This window comes from Felis catus, chromosome C1, assembly GCF_018350175.1.
Source record: "Felis catus isolate Fca126 chromosome C1, F.catus_Fca126_mat1.0, whole genome shotgun sequence".
NCBI classification, from domain to species: Eukaryota; Metazoa; Chordata; class Mammalia; order Carnivora; family Felidae; genus Felis; species Felis catus.
The window spans coordinates 11,769,608-11,784,315 of NC_058375.1; the positions used below are offsets into that span (position 1 = coordinate 11,769,608).

At 53.3% G+C, this 14,708-nt stretch overlaps 1 protein-coding gene across 1 annotated transcript; it reads right to left on the reverse strand.

Annotated features, from left to right (window-relative positions):
* Nucleotides 1–3,907: 3,907 nt before the first annotated feature.
* On the reverse strand, nucleotides 3,908–6,196 carry LOC123379429. Its single transcript, XM_045034870.1, has 3 exons — nucleotides 6,191–6,196; nucleotides 5,952–6,144; nucleotides 3,908–4,737 (listed from the first exon to the last, which is right to left on the reverse strand). The coding sequence occupies exons 1-3, from the start codon at nucleotides 6,194–6,196 to the stop codon at nucleotides 4,247–4,249; spliced, it is 690 nt and encodes a 229-aa protein (XP_044890805.1). The 3' UTR covers nucleotides 3,908–4,246.
* Nucleotides 6,197–14,708: the final 8,512 nt, after the last annotated feature.

Here is a 14,708-nt window from a genome sequence, read left to right on the forward strand (position 1 = left end):
CAGCCGACTTCTGCTTAGGTCATGATCTTATGGTCCGTGAGTTCAAGCCCCGCAACAGGCTCTGTGCTGACAGCTCAGAGCCTGGCTCCCGCTTCTGATTCTGTGTCTCCCTCTCTCTCTGCCCCTCCCCTGCTCGTGCGTTCTCTCTCTCTCTCTCTCTCAAAAATCGGTAAACATTAACAAAAAATTTTAAAAAGAAAGGTTCATCAGCCTAACCGCATCCATCCATCCACTCAGCCAATGACTCCGGTGTGCCAGTCAGGGGGTAGTTTGGAAAGATTTCTGCTCGGAATCCTGACTCTGCCACCGGCTTCTGGTGTTAACCTTGGGCCTCAGCCTTCCCATCTGCACACTGACATCGTCTATAAGGTTCCCTTCTAACCTCTCCCCACCTCGGGGCTGTTGCAGGATCCCAAGGGAGGCCTTTGGTGAAAGAACTCTGGGAAAGGCAAACGTGGTCATCAGGGTAACTAGCCTGGCTGGGGACACAAAGGATCAATGGTGGCTCACACCCTGGAGACAAAACACACCCATGTGATTCACACCCACAGTGGTCCCCGTTTCTGTTTACTTGAATGCAGAGTTCAGAAAGCAGGGAGGTGTGGGACGCTCGACTTCCCCTTCCCGATGGGGTAATAACACAGTAACAGCTAATATTTGATGAGCACTTACTGTGTGCCAGGGCCGGTGCTAAGCACACACTTTATCTCGTTTGATCCTTTTGACAAACTGGTATGATACCCATTTTGTAGATGACACAGCTGAAGCCCAGAGCAGGGGAAGTGACTTGGCCAAGGCCGCTCATTTGTTCAAAACTGTTTGTTGATGAGGAGTTACGGTTTCATGGGGCCAGAGTCTGAGTTTGGGAGGTTGAGAAAGCTCTTTTTCTTTTTAAATATATATATTTTTAAGGTTTATTTATTAAAAAAATTTTTTTTTCAACATTTATTTATTTTTGGGACATAGAGAGACAGAGCATGAACGGGGGAGGGGCAGAGAGAGAGGGAGACACAGAATCGGAAACAGGCTCCAGGCTCTGAGCCATCAGCCCAGAGCCCGACGCGGGGCTCGAACTCACGGACCGCGAGATCGTGACCTGGCTGAAGTCGGACGCTTAACCGACTGCGCCACCCAGGCGCCCCATGGTTTATTTATTTAAAAAAAATTTTAATGTTTATTTATTTTCGAAGAAGAGAGAGACAGAATGTGAGGCGGGGAGGGGCAGCGACAGAGGGAGACACAGAGCAGGCCCCAGGCTCCGAGCTGTCAGCACAGAGCCCGATGCGGGGTTCAAACTCATGAGCTGTGAGATCATGACCTGAGCTGAAGCTGGCTGCTTACCCACCCAGGCGCCCCAGTGTTTATGTATTTTTGAAAGAGACAGCATAGGAGGGGGAGAGAGAGAGACAGACAGACAGACAGACAGAGGATCCAAAGTGGGCTCTGTGCTGATAACAGAGAGCCAGATGCGGGGCTTGAAAATTAATTGAAAAAGTATCTATCGATCCCCAGCTACGTCCTAGGCACCGAACTGGAGCCTGCGGACAGAGGTGAATAAAGCGGTTATCTCTGCCTTCACGGAGCTGACGTTCTAGAACGGTGCTGTCCAAGGGAACGTTCTGCGGACGGACCGATGGCTGGATGGCAACGTTCCGCATCTGCTCTGGGCCGCGTGGTGGCCACCGGCCACAAGTGGCCGCTGGGCACCTGAAGTGCGGCTAATGCCCCTGAGGAACCGGCTTTCAATTCATTTCGATTAATTTAAATTTAAATAGGCACCTGTGGCCGGTGCCTCCGCAACTGGACAGTGGAGCTCTAGGAGGCCAGTTGCAGGGCAGCTGACCCACCCAGTGCTAGAGCTGCCGGAAGAGGCCAAGTTTGCTTGCCTAAGCCAGCTGAAATCCAGCCGTGTGGGCCTCCTGCACCAGACTCACCGGGGAGGCTCAGAGGATGGGGCCCAGGAGGCTGCGTGTTTGCCAGTGTCCCGGGTGATTCCCATGGGTAATAGTTCCAGTTTGAGACCCACTCGTCCCCCTGGGGTGAGTTGGACTTAGGTCTGCCCTCTGCTGGGCTTCTGGGCCGGGACCAGGCCTGCTGGGGGCGGGGGAGGGGGCAGTGCCCAGCTCAGGGCTTCCCCAACCCAGCCAACCCCGCCCAGAAGATAACCAGTCCTGGCTATGGCTGAGATCCCTTACCACTGTTCCCTGCAGAGAAAAGAGTCTACACGGGGTGGGGGGGGGGGAGGTTGGGGAGGGCGCTATCTCTCATCTCACCGATGTCAGCCCCCTCAGGGCTCTGGCCCTAGCTGGTGGGCAGCAGGAGAGACTTGGCCTAGCACCCCACCCTGGTCAAGCAAGGAAGGAAGCAACGGCAGCCCAGCCGGCCAGGGACCGGTAGGGACAGGGGTGGGGGTGACGCAGGCCTCAGGAATTTGAAAACAAACATTTAGCCAACGGAGGAAGAGGCTGCTGTGGGTCGCTGAGCCAGGGCGGGCCCAGTTCCCTCCCTCCCAGGGCAGAGGCGAGTTCCAGCCCTGCTGACAGTGGCGGCCAGTTGAAACCAGTGCCCGGAGAGTTTCCACTCCGGCAGGATGGGGAGGGCTTGGGGAGTTACAGGGACCCCATGGGCTCTACCCAGACACCGGAGCCTCCTGGCTGGAGTGCCGAGAGGAGGCGGCAGAGAGCAGGGAGTCCCCAGGAGGAGGCTCAGTGGCGACATTTTGCTCATGGAGCCTTTATTGAGCACCCGGGGCATGCCAAGAATTCAGAGACAAAAGCACCGCCCAGCTAGGGAAGGAAGCAGACATCAGGGGAAGATGGTACTGAGGGAAGCCCAGGAGCCTGCGAGCCCTCCGCAGAGGAAGTCAGAGAAGGCTTCCTGGAAGCGGTGGCACTGAAGCCAAGCCCTGACGGACAAATTCCGCCAGGGCAGAACAGAATCTTACTAATCTCACCCCTCCTTCTCCCAAGGCCAGCATTCAGGAGTGGATGAGTGAGCAGACACCTGGAATGAATGAATGAATGAATGAATGAATGCCGTGAAGCCTGACGCCTCAAGGTCCAGACGCAAAATCCGTCTTTCCACCCCTCGGCTACCAACTTCCTCTATAGCCCTGGGGCTAGGCGCCCACTTAGTACCCAGAGACTCGAGCCAGCCTGCGTGGGTTCAAGTCCCGACCCAGTCACATACCAGCTGTGTGACTTTGAGCGATTGACTTAACTTCTCCTGGGGTGCCTGGGGTGGGGGTGGGGGTCCCTGCTCCACGAAACGGAAGTAATAATACTGTCTGCATCATAAAGTTCCGGTGAAGACTGAGTTCAGACAAGTAAAGCGCTTTGTACAACGTCAGGCAGGCAGCGAGTGCTGCATAAGTGTTTGCTAATACGACTGGGGCCCTAGCTTACTCACTCGCTCATTCACTCGCTTACACACTCACCGATTCACTCCCTCGTGGATCCACCCCGCACTCACACGCCCCTCCCTCTTTACCGGTCATTCCCCGAGCCCTCCCCAAGCCCAGGCCCTCTCCTCTCTGCCTTCCCAGCGCCCCTTTTGCCAGTCCTGGAGGGTATCTGCCGCACCGCTTGCCTGCGTTCCCCCCGCCCCCAACCCAAAACAAGCAAGAAGAAAAACAGACCCCTGTCTGGAGCAGGGGTGATGTGCTGCCACCACCAGAACCAGGATGTGGGCGCTAAAGCCTCCAGCACGGGCTTCTGGGCCAGGGGCTCGCCCCTGGAGCTGCCCCAGAGGGGGGCCAGGCTTCCCGGGCCTCCACAGGGCAGCCTGGTCCACTCCCCCCTTTGGCAGGCCGGATTCTTCCAAATCCCAACCCCCCCCCCAGCCCGTGCCCCCCCCCACCCCCAGGCGTTGCCTACTCCCCTCCTGCATCTCAGACCCCGTTCCCGCCCAGAGCCCCGGACCCCGGTACTCGAGCCAGCCGCCCCCCTGAGCCAGGAGCCCAGAGCCGGCTGACGGGAGAGCTTCGAGGCTGGAACCCATTTCACAAGTGAACAATTCGGGCTGCATGTTGAGCATGATGATTGCACGCTGATTACTGTTAGATGGGCGAGCTGAAGATTCCACAGCTTCTTTCTTTCCCACAGGCCCCGGGAGAACAGATCATGCTGGGGAAGAGTCGGAAACCCATTTCCTGAACACCTCCAGCGTGCCGGGTACCCCGCCCGGCACTTTCTATGGTTTAACAGCACGGCACGGGGGCCACGACACCTTGCATGGGAATCGAGGCTCAGAGACGTAAAGGGACTTGCCCGAGGCCACACAGCCAAGACACGTGGTTTTGGAAATCAAACCTGTACCAAGTCCGGGGCACCTGGCATTGATGAAGCTTGAGGTGTGTGTGTGGAGGGTGGGGAGTGGGCAACTGCCGGGGGTCCTGGCACCCCATCCTGCCCCAGGGATGAGCAAGGCTGGCGTCTGGGGAACTGGAGAGGGGCTGGGTCTGGGCGTGAGGTGATGTTTGGGCCAGAGGGTGGGGCGGGAGAGGAGGAGAGTGCGAGGGGCAGGGCCTGGTGCCCGGCAGGAACAATAGTACAGGGCGGGTAACAGGAGCCCGGCCAGGTCCGGGCTCTGGGGCAGGCCCTTCTGGGCCCTGGAAGCAGCAGGCTCGTCCTGTAGAACCGCCAGGGTGATACCAGCCTCGATGAGCCAACTCAGCGATTATATCGGCCTCTTCCTGGAAGACTGCAGACGCAGTGGGGGAGCGCAGAAGGGAGGCACCTGTTTGGGAAAGAGGGGGTGTGGGCACCCTGTCCTGCTGCAGCTCCCTCACCAGCATGCAGCGTGTATTTGCCGCCCCCCACCCCCACCCCCAGGTGCTCTGGCCGGCCTCCTCGGGCCCGCAAAGCCACTGGATCCAGCCGTCAGAGCTGGCTGTGGTGGGGGCCGAGTCCAGGGTGCTCCAGGGCCTTGAGTGACCAGTGCTGCTGGCCGCTACCTCAGCCAAGCAGTACAGCGTCCCAGGGCACGTCCACACCTGCCCTCTACGGCGCCTTGTTTCGCCCCACCCTGAAAGGGGCAGGCGTAGACGGGTGTTAAAGCAAGGTTGATGTCACATCATTTGGTGTCCTCTTTCTTTGGAGAATGTCAGGGCCATTCTGCCACGGGGCACAGCTTAAGGGGCACCAAACAAAGGCCTCCGTGGGATGAGGTCCGAGGCATCCCACCGCCGAGCATCACCTGGAGTCTAGACGAGGGACTGGGGCAGGGGCGGGCAGGGCCAATCGCAAGCATTTGTCACCCCTTATAGGGGATAACAGGATCAGGGGACGGGCCACTGCAAACTGCATTATCCCCACACCCAAGCAGGGCACGAGCAAACAGAGGGAGGGCAGAGGCATCACGGGGGCCAGGCAGAGGGGCTTGAAGCCCGGCCCGGAGCAGAGAGAGGCTGTGGGCATCTCAACATCCTCGCTCCCCCAGAGATGCCGCGAGACCTGCGGCTGGTGGACAGGCACAGGCTTCGCGAGCCAGGAATTGCTGCAGAGCTGGGAAGGAGGCGGTGGTTATAGGAAAGGGCTTCAGGGAGTAGGCTCTGCTTCCCGTGGGCCCGGGCTCAAAGAAGCTCTGCCTCTCATTTGCTGTGTGACCTCAGGCAAGGCACTTCCCCTCTCTGAGCCTTCCTTTCCTCCTTTGTAAAGTCTGGATGCTACAGACAGAACCCGCTCAGAGGGCTGTTACAGGGGTTAAAGGAGGAAATTGACGCTGACGAAGTGGCAAACAACATTTACTACTCGGTGGTAGGGATTTTTATTGTCCCATTATGTAGCCAAGAACTCGGCATAAAGCCTGGGACCATCACAGGCCCGTGGGGGTAGTCTCCAGAGCCTTTGGGGATAAGCAAGCATCTTTCAGTCTGAGGAATCCTCCCCTGCCCTCCAGTGCCTTCCGGGCGGTCTCAGAGGGAAGGGACTCCGGACCCAGCGCGGACACACCTCCACGCGTGTCGTCAATAAACCTGAAGCAGCCCAGAGTGACCCCGTCTGTGCCGGGATCCCTGAAGGCATCAGAGCCCTGCTCTCGAGGTGCCGACTGTCCAGCGGGAGCAGGGAGCCCGCGACGGGCCCTGCGATCAGCTGATGCCCGGGAGGCGTCGCTGTCAGGGAAGGAGGCGGCCCGGACCCAGCCCTGGAGTCAGCACTGGGGGCTTCTTGGAGGGGGAGGCACAACCAACCGCCATCTTACGCGTCAGACCTCTTCCTCTCAGAGTTGAGACCGGGGCTGGGCACGTGCTCCTACTTTCCGGAGACTGTGCCCACTCTTGACCCCTGCCCGCCCCGCGTCCCTAACCTCCCCTCCCACCCCGCACAGCGGAGCCTCAGGTGGGCCCATCCCTAACTGCCGGGAGGAGTAGGCAGGGCACCGCCCTCGGGACCCCCGCGTCCCAGCCCGGGGCTCTGCTGCCCCCCGGTGGCAGGACTGAGGAGGACGCCGCGCCCACTAGGGGAAACCAGGCAACAAACAGCAATTACCATAAAAAAGAAAACGGTGATGAGGATATTCACCGCGTTACAGTTTGTAAAGTGCCTTCTCCATCAATCACAGGCTGCAGGATACTGGACCGAAATCGGATGGGGATTTCAGTCCTGAGTCAGGTTCCAACTGGCTATGTGACCTTGGACAAGTCCGGTCACCTCCCTGAGCCTCAGAGCTCTCCTCTATAGAATGGGTGGCAACATGGGGCTGTTGTATAAGGATTCGGTGACCCAACGCCAGGTGCACAGGTTGCCCCGAGAACGATAATAGCGCCATTGTGATCATGACACTGGCCCAGTCGGCCGAACATCGCCTCCCTTTTGAATAATGTTTTTTTGGCAAAGTCCTTTTTTGAAGCGTCCCCTCCTTTGCTCTGCACTATTATTCCCGTTTCGCAGATGAGGGGATTGAGGCTCTCAGAAAGGGGAAGGAAGTCACTTGCCTAGAGCCTCGTGGCTTGTAAGTGGTAAAGCAGGACTCAGGGCCAGGTTGGCCGGACTCCAGTCCCAGCACTGGCGCCCCACACCCTTCTTTGGAAACCAGAAAGCACCTCAGCATCCCCCGTATCCTCATGGCTTCATGTGAATAAGCCGGCCCAGCCTCTGCCCCCCGTCAGCCTCTTTCTCCACCTTCTCCCACAAGGCCCAGCAGCGGCCCCCGCCCCTCCTTCCCAACCAGGCCCCCAGCCCTCAGGACAGCTCATGAGCCGGGGGCTTGAGAGTGGCTTCCAAAGGTCACCCCGTCCACCCCCCTGCACCCCGCCCAAGCAGATGACTGTTCATCCTGTTCTCCATGCTGCTCAGGAGATTCCATAACTCCGCCTCCTCTACCCGCCCAGTTGTTGCAGTTCCCACACTCGAGAAGTTCTCTACCTTCTCAGAGAGTCCCTCCTGCTGGTGGCTCAGCCCCTTTCCTTCTGCTCTTCCCCCCCAGGAGTGTCGGATACACAGTTTGGGGAGGACACTTGAGACCTGGAGAGAGGAACCCTGGAATGGGGAAGGGTCCCTCGAGGACAGGAAGTGAGAGCTGAGCCCAGGTTCAACCCCAGGTCAGGGCGGCAAGAGTGGCCAAGCTGGTCTCCTGGTGCCCAGGACAGCCTCAGCCCAGGTGGGGCAGCCTCACCCACAGCCTGAGGCCGCCCAGGCCCACCCCCTGCCCCGCTGGCATCGTGTGGCTCATCGGCCTGGCATGGGACCCGAGAAGCAGAGCGTGAAGGCTCAAACTCAGGAGTCGTGTGGGGCTGGGTTCAAATCCCCTCAGACCCCTCTAGAGACATTTGCTGAGCCTCCCCTCTGAGCCAGGCACTGCGTTCCACACTGAGGCCAAAGCCAAGGTCCCTGCCCCACGGTCCAACAGGGAGGTGACAATGAGCAAGTCAATAAGTGAATAAACGAGAAATCCCAGAGTGGCAGGAGGGAAGGTGGGGAGGCCACATATTTGAGAGTGATCAGGGAGGTTCTCCAGAGGAGGTAGCGTTTGGGTCACGGCCGGAACAACAAGAAGGAGCCAGACCCGAGGAAGGGACTGAGAACGCCCAGGAAGAAGGAACGGTCTGGGCAAAAGCCCTGAGGTTGGAACAAGCTTGGAAAATGGCCAGGGCACCAAGCCTGTGCGGGGCTCCAGTGTGTAGACGCACACACTGCCTTTCTCTCTGAATGTCCCTGTTCTAATCTGTAAAATGGGTTCAACAATACCCGCTGAATATGGAGATGGGCATACAGTCCTTATATCAGGGCCTAAGTGGCCCTCTCTCATTGCTCTAATAACAGGCCCATCGGTGGCATCATTCAGGGTTCAGTTTCAACACCATCCCCCAGGCCCAAACTCCCCCCACCGTGCACACGGGGCTGCCCGACCCGCTAATTGGTTATGGAAGGGTTCTAGGCCTTGTCCAAGGGCACTGCATTTCACAGCTTATAGAGCACCTCCTCCCGCCCTCCCACTGCCCTGCAGAACAGGTGGTTGAGGAAATCCTTGGAGTCATTGATAGCAAAGAGTCTGGTCCCAGGCTCACAGCCGGTGCTCAGAAAGTGTCAGGTACAGGCCCTGTCACTGCTGCTGTCCCCATGACGAGCTTTCACGTTCCACAGCCTTTTCTTACCAAACTTCCTTCATCGGCAAAAAGGGTCATTTTCCCGCCCCCACCCCCCCAGATGGTTCTGGCTCACAGCTAAACTGTTGGAATCGGAAGGCAACTCTCCATCAAAACCCAGATCAAATATTGGAGCGAGGGTCCTTGGACCCTCCCAGCTGGAAGCAGAGCAGGAGGAGGCCAAGACCAAGGTCAGATCCAGGACTTGAGCCACAGACTCCTTCTTTCTTCCTGACTGGAAAAGACCTTTTGTAAACTGCTAGTTCCCAGAGGAGGGCAAATCCTGGGTCTCTGCTCTGCCATATCCTGTTCCGACCATCTGCATGTCAGCCCTCAGGATGTAGCTTGGAGGGCCCTGCCTCCAGGAAGCCCATCCCGATCTCCTGTGAGAGCTGCCTGTTGCTGTTTTCGCCCACCCAGGGCCCCAGGGTTTCTCTACCAGGGTAAAGCTTCTGTTGAAGTTTCACCCCGAGGCATCAGGGACACAGATCTTACGTGCGCAGCTCAACAAACTGTCCCCCAGACGAGCAGCCTGTGTAAGGGGCATCCTCAGACTCCTCCCCCACCAGGGGGACAGCCCCGCCCTGACCTCTACACCCGCAGTGAGTTCCGGCTTCTTTTGCACTTTACGCGAATACAACCATCTGAGGAGTCCTCTTTGCGTCCGGCTTTTGTCGCGTTGTGTCCAGATTATGTCCTTACACAGACTTGCAGATGGTTTCTTCCCATTACTCTGCAGGGTTTCCCTTGGGAATAGGCCACACGTTATCCCTTTTGCCACTGGTGAGCCTTTGGGTCATTTCTAACATTTTGGTCATTAATGAACAGGACTGCTATGAACATTCTAGCTCGTGTCTTTCTACACGTTCCTGTTGGGTACATACCCAAAGAAAGGAGTGGGTTTGCTGGGTCACTGGGTAGGCATGTAGTCAGCCTTCGCAGACGCAGCCAAACTACTGCCCAAAGTATCCTGTCAGTTCGTACCCTGCCAACAGTTTAGGGGAGGTCCTGCTGCCCCCACTTTTACCAATTCTTGAGTCTGTCTGGAAGCCTCCCCCTGCATTGTGTCCAGTCTCTTGTCTGTCTCATCTCTTACAGAGATTGGATGCCTCTGTGCCCCCTGTCCCCCGTCCATGGAAGACACAGATGAGAGAGGAGAGTGAAGGGGACTGGAAAGGAGAGAGACAGACAGAGAGGAAGGAAGGAAGGAAGGAAGGGAGGAAAAGGAAAGGGAAGGAAGGAAAGGAAAGGAAGGAAGGGAGAGAAGGGGGAAGAGAATCAACAAAGACACAAGAGGCCATCTCCATGATGTGGGGCTTCATGCTGCTGCCCCAAAGGTTAGTGCCTGGTGGGACTGAAGCTTCGGCTCCTGGTTAACCCTGAAACCTCAGCGTGCCCTGTAAATGAGCAATTGAATAAATTCTATTCTCAACAGTTTCCTTTGAGGATAAAATCTTTGAAACAGTAGTTTGGAGCCTGGGATCTATCGGGAGGAAAGCAGGATCCCCTCGGTCACTGTAGAGAAGGGGTCAGCCCTGGGTGGCTTCTTATGGACCCCTGGGTGGGAAGGGGGTTCCGGGAAGCCTTGAGATTGGCTCCCAAAGGTACGCGGCTTGGACATTGGCCGAGCAGACAGCCTCAGGGGCCAAAACCCCTACCCCAGACATGCCCGCCCCCATCTGTCCTGCCAGACCCATCCCAACTTCCTCCCTCTCCCACGGCAAGCAGGGGCAGGGCCCGAGGTCTTTGGCCAAGGCCAGATACGGAGGCCAGGCCTACCAGGCAGAGGCACATACCGCGGAGAGAGGGGCTACGTCAAGATGCCTCGCCTGGATCTACCTCCTGGGTAGGTGGCAAACGAGAGAAGTGGGCCTGGTGGGGTCTTGTGCAGCCCTCGCCTCCCTCGCAGAATGGCCCCAAAGCCAGCCGCCACCCCCCAACCCCAGCCCCCAGCAGCCTAGCACAGACTTGGGTGTCAGCCAGAATCCAGATATGCCAGGGCAGGTTGAATGAGGAGAACTTGTTTCCTCCGCTTTGCCAGTCTGGTGCCAACTTGGCTCTCCCAGTGCAGATTCAGCACTGGAAGAAGCAGAGAGGCCCTTTGGTCCTTACTCAATGCAGGAATCCCATTCCTGGAGTTCCTTAAGTCTTTAAGGACGGAGGCCTGATCGTCTCACAAAGGCCCCCACGCTCTGGTTATGTAGCTCTGACCCAATAGAAGCCATCATTTTTGGCAACTTCTTGTGGACCAGGCACCGTGTCGAGTCACAGAGACTCCATGAAGTAGGCATTACTATCACCACCCCCATTTTGAAGATGTGGTAACAGAGCCTTAGAGTTATTAAGCGTCTTACTTAAAATCACATGATATAGATAGATGATAGAGAGAGAGAGAGAGAGAGAGAGAGAGAGAGATGATAGATGATAGATAGATGATAGATAAGTAGATTTCCTACCTCTGTCCAATGGGAGGGCCTAGAAGCAGTGACACCTCAATAGCAATGAGCACACGCAGTGCCCAGATCTTGGTTTCTAAATACCACTCTCCAATAGAAGACACTATACTCCTTAGGGAAATGGCTGATTCTAGCACTCAGGCAGGTAAATACAAGGTGATCCCGGAGCATCTCATAGTGCCAGGAAGTAAGGCAGTGCTTGAGAAACAAGGAAAAGGGGGTGTCAAACAGACACAGGAGCCTAGCCCAAAAAGCTCCCAATGGCCAAAGTTGGAACAATTTGAACAATAAAATACATAGCTTAGTATTTAATTATAACTCAAAGGAAAGATGAATAAAAGCATAGGTACATGCCTTTATAACAAATGACTGATTACATAAGTAGGCAAAAGGAACAAATCTTCCTTACAGAAGAACCCCAAATAATACATGTAGATATATCCACCAGGAATCGGGAGCATGCCTTGAGTGTGGGTTCCACTTGCTTCCAAAGAACAGAGTATGGAAAGGGAAAACAGGGGTGCCTGCCTGGCTTAGTCCGTAGAGTGTGTGGCTCTTAATTTCGGGGTTGGGGTTCCAGCCCCATGTCGGGTATAGAGATTACTGAAAAAAATAAAATCAGGGCACCTGGGTGGCTCAGTTGGTTAAGCATTTAACTTCAGGCTCAGGTCACGATCTCACGGTTTGTGGGTTCGGGCCCCACATCAGGCTCTCTGCTATCAGCACGGAGCCTGCTTCTGATCCTCTGTCTCCCTCTCTCTCTGCCCTTGCCCCTTTCACACTCTCTCTCTCAAAATAAATAAATAAACATTAAAATAGATAAAATAAAAATCAGGGCGCCTGGGTGACTCAGTCAGTTAAGCGTCTGACTCTTGATTTGGGCTCAGGTCACGATCTCACGGTTCGGGAGTTCGAGCCCTGCGTTGGGCTCTGCGCCGACAGTGTGAAGCCTGCTTGAGATTCTCTCTCTCTCTCTCTCTCTCTCTCTCTCTCTCCCTCTGCCCCTTCCCCCTGCTTGTATACTCTCTCTCTAAATAAATAAATAAACTTAAAATTTTTTAATTTAAATTTTAAAAATCTTTAAAAAAAACACACACAAAAAAAGGAAAGGGGGAAAATAGTAACTTCACGATGGGAAAGCCTAGCAGGCACCAGCTTAACCATATAGTCAAAGTTAAATCACCAGGACTAAGTCACGTGGACATGATGTGCCTCCTGAGATCATGTGACGAGAAGGGCACTCTGCCTCTGAGGTATTCTTCCCTCAAACCCATAACTTCTGCCCAGTCATAAGAAAAACATCAGATAAACCCAAATAGAGGGACAGTTTAACAAAATTCTGACCAGGACTCCTTAAAATTGTTAAGGTCATGGAAACCATGGAAAGATGGAGAAAGTGGGGTAGACCAGCCGACACCAAGGAGACGTGAGGACAACGTGCCACGTGAGATCCTGGACTGGATCCTGGACCAGAAGAAGGACATTAGTGGGAAAGCTGGTGAAATCCGAATAAAATCTGGAGTTCAGTTAATAGTCATGTACCGAAGTTGGTTTCTTAGTTTTGACAACTCTACCATGGTAATGTCAGATGTTAACAGCAGAGGAAACGGGGAGAGGGGCACATGGAACTCTCTGGACCATCTCTGAAACTTTTCTGGGAATCTACAATTATTCCAAAGTAAAGGCTTTATTTTATTAAAAAAAAAAAAATCATACGGATTGGGGCACCTGGGTGGCTCTGTCGGTTGAGCATCTGACTCTTGATTTCGGCTCGGGCCATGATCCCAAGGTCATGAGATTAAGCCCCACATGGGACTCTGTGCTGAGTGTGGAGCCTCCTTAAGATTGTCTCTCTCTCTCTCCCTTTGCTCCTCTCCCCCACTCACACACGCTTTCTCTAAAATAAAATAAAATAAAATAAAATAAAATATAAAATAAAATATAAAATATAAAATATAAAATATAAAATATAAAATATAAAATAAAATAAAATATAAAATAAAATAAAATAATATAATATAAAATATAAAATAAAATAACATAAAATATAAAATAAAATAAAATATAAAATAAAATAAAATATAAAATAAAATAAAATATAAAATATAAAATAAAATATATAAAATAATAAAATAAAATAATATAAAATATAAAATAATATAATATAATATAATATAAAATATAAGATAAAATAGAATAAAATAATATAAAATATAAAATAATATAATATAATATATAAAATATAAAATAAAATATAAAATATAAAATAAAATAATATAAAATATAAAATAAAATAAAATAAAATAAAATAAAATAAAATAAAATAAAATAAAAATAATCGCGTGGGTATAAATGTCTGAACCAGGATTCAAATGCAAATGTGTTTGCCTCCTTAGCCCATACACTCCACCCTCTCCACACCACCTCATGTTAACTTTTTTTTTTAATGTTCATTCATTTTTGAGAGAGAGACAGAGAGACAGAGTGTGAGCAGGTGAGGGACAGAGAGAGAGGGAGACACAGAATCGAAGCAGGCTCCAGGCTCTGAGCTGTCAGCATAGAGCCCGATGCAGGGCTCGAGCCCACGAACTGTGAGATCATGACCTGAGCCGAAGTCGGACGCTTAACCGACTGAGCCACACCCAGGCGCCCCTACACCACCTCATGTTAGAAAGTCATCCCCAAAAGCTTCTTCATGGGTCTGAGCTTCTCCCCATCTGCCCACATTTGCCTTCTAGGACCACCCTGGCTCATAGTTTCTTTGCCCCACGGCCTCCTTTTGAGGGATGAGGAGGCTCTGGTCCCCCCACGTGTGCTCACATCTCCAAGCTCATTCCCAGGTGCTTCTACTCTCTCGGGTGATTTGGGTTTCCATGAACATTGGCCTCCCCAGCAGCTACCACTCCTGTGCAGGAGGCATCAAACTCCACTTGGGAATCCATGGGGTTCCAGGAAAGATAACTCCCCAACCTGGCTCCAGGGACAAAACACATGACCTAAGCTAGGTCTGTCAACACACACCACCCCCCTGGCCACTGTGATCAGCCTAGAGGCAGCCACATGATCCAAGCTGGTCTCATCAAAAAGCATCCCAGCACTTTGACTTGGAACGCTGGGACAAAGACAATTTCCTCCTCCCGCGTTGGATGTGAATGAAGAAGCTCCTGGAAGCCTTAGGATGAAGACAATACCAAGGACCGCAGAGTAGAAAAATGGAAAGAGATGGGTCCTCAGTGACATCAAACCTTGCCTGAAGCCCAACCTGCCTATAGACTTCTTAGTTATGAGAACTGTGGTAGGCTGAGAAATGGTCCCCTAAGAGATTATCTACATCCTAATCCCTGGATCTTATGAATGTTATCTTATATGATAAACAAGGGGGGTGGAATAGATTTTTTTTAATGTTTATTTATTTCTGAGAGAGAGAGAGAGAGAGCAGGGGAGAGGCAGAGAGAGAGGATCCAAAGTGGGCTCTGTGCTTACTGCAGAGAGCCCAATGCAGGCTCAAACTCAGGAACCGTGAGATCATGACCTGAGCTCAAGTCAGATGCTTAATCAACCGAGTCACCAAGGTGGGGGATAGATTTTTCAGGTGGGATTTGAGTTAAGGATTATGAGATAGATTATCTGGGCGGACCCCAACACAATCACATGTATCCTTATACTTG

Coding starts and splice junctions, on each gene's coding strand:
- LOC123379429 (XM_045034870.1), bottom strand. Junction 4,738..5,951: donor TATTGACGACACGCGTGGAG/GTGTGTCCGCGC, acceptor TTTCCCAAACAG/GTGCCTCCCTTCTGCGCTCC.